Raw genomic sequence first — 5,721 nt, 5'->3', positions numbered from 1 at the left:
TATGCCTACATGTACTATTGTATGCAATATCTACATGTACTATTGTATGCTATATTTACATGTACTATAATTGTATGCTATATATGCCTACATGTACTATTGTATGCAATATCTACATGTACTATTGTATGCTATATTTACATGTACTATAATTGTATGCTATATATGCCTACATGTACTATTGTATGCAATATCTACATGTACTATTGTATGCTATATTTACATGTACTATAATTGTATGCTATATATGCCTACATGTACTATTGTATGCAATATCTACATGTACTATTGTATGCTATATTTACATGTACTATTGTACGCTATATTTACATGTATATATTTGTATGCTATATATGCCTACATGTACTATTGTATGCAATATCTACATGTACTATTGTATGCAATATTTACATGTACTATTGTATGCTATATTTACATGTACTATTGTATGCTATATTTACATGTACTATTGTATGCTATATTTACATGTAATATTGTATGCTATATTTACATGTACTATTGTATGCTATATTTACATGTACTATTGTATGCTATATTTACATGTACTATTGTATAATATATTTACATGTACTATTGTATAATATATTTACATGTACTATTGTATGATATATTTACGTGTACTATTGTATCCATCCTTCGTGCGACTCACGCGAGACGTTCTCTTGTTTCAGGCATCCTGCTGCAGCCAGTCAACCCGACGCTGGCGACCCCACCTGTGATACCGGCGCCCTCTCTGGAGCAACCGGCCGCCTTCTCCGCCGACCAATATTTTAAAACGACGCTGACAATGCAGCAGCAGGATGTCGTCGCGACATCGGTACGCCCTCTACGGGCCCGTTATTTAATCATCTTAATTTAATTTATTTAATTTATTTATTAATTCCTCTATTAATTTTTTATTCTTTGTTTTATTTTTAATTTAACTATTTAATATCTATCAATTTAATCGTAATCTTCTCCGTTCATTTCACTTCCTGTGTAGGGGGACGTGGTATGTTTTGATCCCGGGTAGAGGGAGGCGGTGTGTCGTTGTCGTCAGCAACGTAAAGTTACTCAAGATCGTTGCCCTCGCATTGTCGTCTTCTCACGCTCTTTTGTTTTTGGCAGGCCACCGCCGCCTGTGCCGCTCACCAGGTGGCGCGGCAGGAGGAGGAGACTCTGGATGCTCAGGTGTTGATACAGCAGACGGCGACGCTGCTGGCACAGATCCAGGCCACGCTCGCCACCGACTTCCAGTCGGCCGGCGACGACCCCGTTGCCATGGCGACAGCGCCCGCCTCGTCGTCCCCCATCTTGCTTCCGGCGAGCGTGCTGATGGAGGGCGCCACCGTGCAGGAAGTCGCTGCCGCCGCGTCGACGACAGGAAGCGGTGTTGCGCTGCCGATCATCGGCGGTTTTCACGCCGCCGCCGTGGCGCCGCCTGGTGACGATTCCCTGCAGCTGGGCACCAAGACACCGCTGCAGCCAATGGCAGGTGCCGTAACGTCTCTGCAGCCAATAGCAGGTGCCGTAACATCTCTGCAGCCAATGGTGCATGCTGTAACATCTCTGCAGCCAATGGCCGATACCGTAACATCTCTGCAGCCAATGGCGGGTGCCGTAACGTTACTGCAGCCAATGGTGGGTGCTGTAACATCTCTGCAGCCAATGACAGGTGCCGAAACGTCGGTCCAGGAAGTATCGCCTGCCGGGTCGGCGCTGGGACCAATAGTGTGCGCCGTTACATCGCTGCAGCCAATAGCGGGCGGCGTTACATCCGCAAAGTGGGCGGAACCCGTCAACTCACAAGATTGTTCGTTGTGCGGACAACCAATAAAAGACGGCGTTACAGGAAGCGATTCGGCCGCTCCCGCGCAGCCAATCACGGGCGTCGACACAACTGCGGGGGGACCAATGGGAAGTGTCGTTGCATCTTCGCGGCAGTCGGCGGCGCCACTTGTCAAGACGACGTTGGAAGACGTTTGCTGGCTGCCGACGTGTAACGCGGCTATGGTGGCGCCATCTGCAGGACAGGAATTTGCGTTTCTGCTGAACGGGAATCGCACAACTGTGGATCCAGATTATCTAAGGTAAGAGAGAGAGAGAGAGCGACAGAGAGAGAGAGAGAGAGAGAGAGAGAGAGAGAGAGAGTGAGAGAGTTAGAGTAAGAGTGAGAGCGTAGAGACAGAGTTTGCCGATTGCCGTGTGAAGCGATTGAGCACAAAACCGCATAACCACATAAACAAACCGAATGCCTGGAAAAACTGCGCGTAAGGGCCAGTCGATGGAGGAAACACCGCAAAGCGTGCTTTACGGACAGCTGGCCATTCTATAGACGTAGTTTCGCCGTATAACTGCTACCGAAATAAGAAGTGCCGTCCTTTATAGACAGGTGTCTGATCTATAGACGTAATTTCATTGTGGAACTACCACCCCAAAAAGAAATTACAAGTGTCGTCTGCTAATTAATGCAAAGGTTTAACGAAGTACACCAATAATATTCTAACGTTCACTTTGATAGCGCAGGGGTCGAGGGAGCATATCAAGAAGTAGCACTTATTTTGCGCTATGCGCCCTATTGCCCTAAGGACCCTTCAATGTTCCTTTTCACAGTACAGAGGATTATGTAGAAACTGAACCCGCGCTAACTTTGACCTCCTGTAACGTCGCATCGCTTCCCTCCGCGCCCCTATTATTCCAGGACACTTCAAGGTAGTCAAAGCACAGAGGGATATGTAGAAACTCAACCCACGCTAATTTCAACCTCCTGTCCTCACACCCCTTCCCCGCTCCCTCCGTGCCACAGCCGCGCTGCTCTGCCCACTCACCATCTCAGTTTTTAGTATTTGCGTTGTAATCAGCCTCCATGAGGAGTCAGCGGATTGACAGATAAAATACAAGTCATCATCGATGGTGTGCGGGGAAAAACCTGGCGCCGGCCGAGGGAGAGAGAGAGAGAGAGAAAGAGAGAGAGGGAGAGGGAGAGAGAGCGAGAGCGAGGGGATAGCGGTCAACACAATACGAGATAGAGATAGAGAAACTGATAGGGAGAGAGGCAAAGACAGAGAGAACAGAGAGCGAAAGAGAATAGAGAGAGAGAGATACGTTAATATATCTATATAAGATAGTGGTTTAATCTGGCTGTCGACGTCATGTCTCGTACCGCGATAATTTATTGTTGCAAAAAGATTTACCCGTTTACGAATTTTTGGGCTCGCAATCAAGACACACAAGCAGCAAAATGCACATGATTTTTGACAAAATCACTGAAAAAGATCCATGTGCCCCGCCAGCGAAAGGTAGAGAGCGCTAACACACGGTGCCCCCCCGCGTCTGCGAAACATAGAGGGCGCTTACCCATGAATCCCGTCGGGTAGGTGGCGTCGGTGCGCACCTTGCCGTCGACCTTGATGAGGCGCTGCATGACGATCTTCTTCACCTCGTCTCCCGTCAGCGCGTACTTCAGCCGGTTACGCAGGAAGATGACGAGCGGCAGGCACTCGCGCAGCTTGTGGGGTCCGCAGCTCGGCTTGGGAGCCTGGCAAGAAAGCGAGAAAACAATAGAGCAGACGACTCATTATAAGGAAGAAAGGCTAAGTTAATAAGTTAAGAGAAAGGAACGAGTTAAGGAATCGACTCGTGGGGTCCGCAGCTCGGGTTGGGAGCCTGCAGAGAAAACAATACATCATTATAAGCAAAAACGTTCAAGAGACGAATGGGGAATTGACGTGTGGGGTCTGCAGCTGAGGAGCAATTTATGAATGAGTTAGGTCTTAGCTGGGCTTAGGAACCCAAGGAGGAAACAACCGATCGGACGACCCGTTACGAAGAAGAGGAAGTCGGAGTGTGGGGAATCAGCATGTGCAGCTTAGGAGGTCTAAGGAGGAAGAAAGTCGAGGGTGGGGTGGTGGTGGGAAATCGGGTTGTGGGGTCCGGAGCTCGGCTAGGGAGCCTGGCGAGTAAACGACCGATCACACGACCCGTTACGAGAAAGTTCGATTCGTTCAATGCGAGTAACGTAATGGAATGCAAGCCTGTTCAGATTATAAATGTTTTATCCGCAGTTGTAAATCGGAGCCCAATGCTATCATCACTACAAATCTTGCATTCGTACGAACAAATAATGGTTCTGTATTTATTCTTCTCTCAATAATTTAAATACTTTCCCTAATCGTAAGGTCGTAACCCCAACCGTAAAGTCAAAACAATCATTCAGCATAGGTGAATCGAGAAATGCAGTACCACATCCACATAGTTGATCTTCGTCAAACACACGAACGAAAGAAGCACACGACGGGAAGGACACCGATACTTACAAAACAACCAGTCATCTTATCCAACATCCAGTGTCTGGGCGCATTCAAGCGCTTCAAATGTTTCTTCGGACCTCTCGCCTGAAAAGGAGCAACCACGAGCGAATAAATACCACTCCAGCCGACATGTCGTTTTACGTGTGCAGTGGTTAACCACCGACAAAACTTAGAAGATTAAACACTAGAGCAGTTAAACACCACTACAGTCGACACATTTTAGATTTTAACCTCATAAATATTAGTGTTCAAAGTTCAAGGAACTAATACTAGTATTAGTATTATTAAAAAGTTAAAAACTGCAAAATTTTATCCACACAACCACCGTCAAACACCTACTACTACTACTACTACTAGTAGTAGTACTAGTACTACTACGAGCGTTACTACGTTATTGTCCTCCCTCTGGGTAATGCTGATTGTATCATTGCGTGTGATAGTCAGCGACCGTAGATAGGAGAAATGCTTTCGGCAACAGATTGACCACAGAGAGTTATTCATGAACCAACCACGGCTTCGAAAGTGCCAGCATGTATTAACTATTGATTTAATATAAGGTATAAAACACAAATCTAATGTCGTTAATGGATGATTAATGCTTGTCGTACCAGTTCGACATACCATGTAGATGCTTGCGCGATTCACAACACCATGCTTTATCGGAAATATTATCAGGAACTATCGGCAATGAAATTACATGTATGTATCTACCAAACACACTCCCGTATGGTTGCAAGAGATGTGGTTTATTTTTATGCGTAGAAGGAAATACCGGCATACAACGGCGTACAACTATAAATAACACATTCCCCTTTACATTAAAGGACATAAACGGATTGGGAATTGCTTTTACGATACGGGATTAAAGCCGATTTCTCACAATTCCAATCCGAACCTACCATTTTGGCTGTGTTGAGGGTAAAAGGAAAGTACACCGCACGTGGCGACTAGACTCCACATGATTGGTCCGCGCGGTTAGGATAATAACTACAAAATTTAATATTTTATTATTTCTTTTTTGAAAAATATTTAGAAATAATTTTATTATGAAAGAACACGTATTTTAGACATAATTTACTATATAAAGTAAATAATAACAGTACCGGGCAGATCGGAGAGAAAAGAGGATTAGACTGGCACACGGTCGCCTAAACCAAGGCAATCGACACAGGTCTAGCATATATGGTACCCGTCTATAAGTTCTCAGACGAGAAAGTTGGAAACAGAGAACATGGAGGGAGAAGTGAGCGATTCTTACCAAGGTTACGCTGAGAATTCTGGCGAAACCAGCGTCAAAACGGAACCCATGTATTTCCATCACTTCCCGGACGACGCAGAAGAGCTCGGTGACGAAGGTTTCAGCGAGCACGTGTACGATCGAATTCCCGTCTTCATCGAATCCGACCGAGAA

The 5,721-nt window shown here is 45.7% G+C and overlaps 1 protein-coding gene across 1 annotated transcript in view; it reads right to left on the bottom strand.

Annotated features, from left to right (window-relative positions):
- Window positions 1–5,236, bottom strand: part of LOC106815631 (40S ribosomal protein S4-like) — a gene marked incomplete at its 5' end in the record, with an annotated part of 14,304 nt that extends 9,068 nt beyond the window's left edge. Inside the window, 3 exon segments of the mRNA XM_014820120.1 lie at window positions 3,358–3,538; window positions 4,317–4,394; window positions 5,210–5,236. Of these exon segments, the coding sequence (XP_014675606.1) occupies window positions 3,358–3,538; window positions 4,317–4,394; window positions 5,210–5,236 (286 nt within the window).
- Between the last annotated feature and the right edge of the window lie 485 nt (window positions 5,237–5,721).

The sequence above is a fragment of the Priapulus caudatus genome, unplaced genomic scaffold, assembly GCF_000485595.1.
Source record: "Priapulus caudatus unplaced genomic scaffold, Priapulus_caudatus-5.0.1 Scaffold1162, whole genome shotgun sequence".
Taxonomy (NCBI): domain Eukaryota; kingdom Metazoa; phylum Priapulida; class Priapulimorpha; order Priapulimorphida; family Priapulidae; genus Priapulus; species Priapulus caudatus.
The sequence above is the reverse complement of the archived record's forward strand: the minus strand, read 5'-3'. Positions and strand labels throughout refer to the sequence as shown.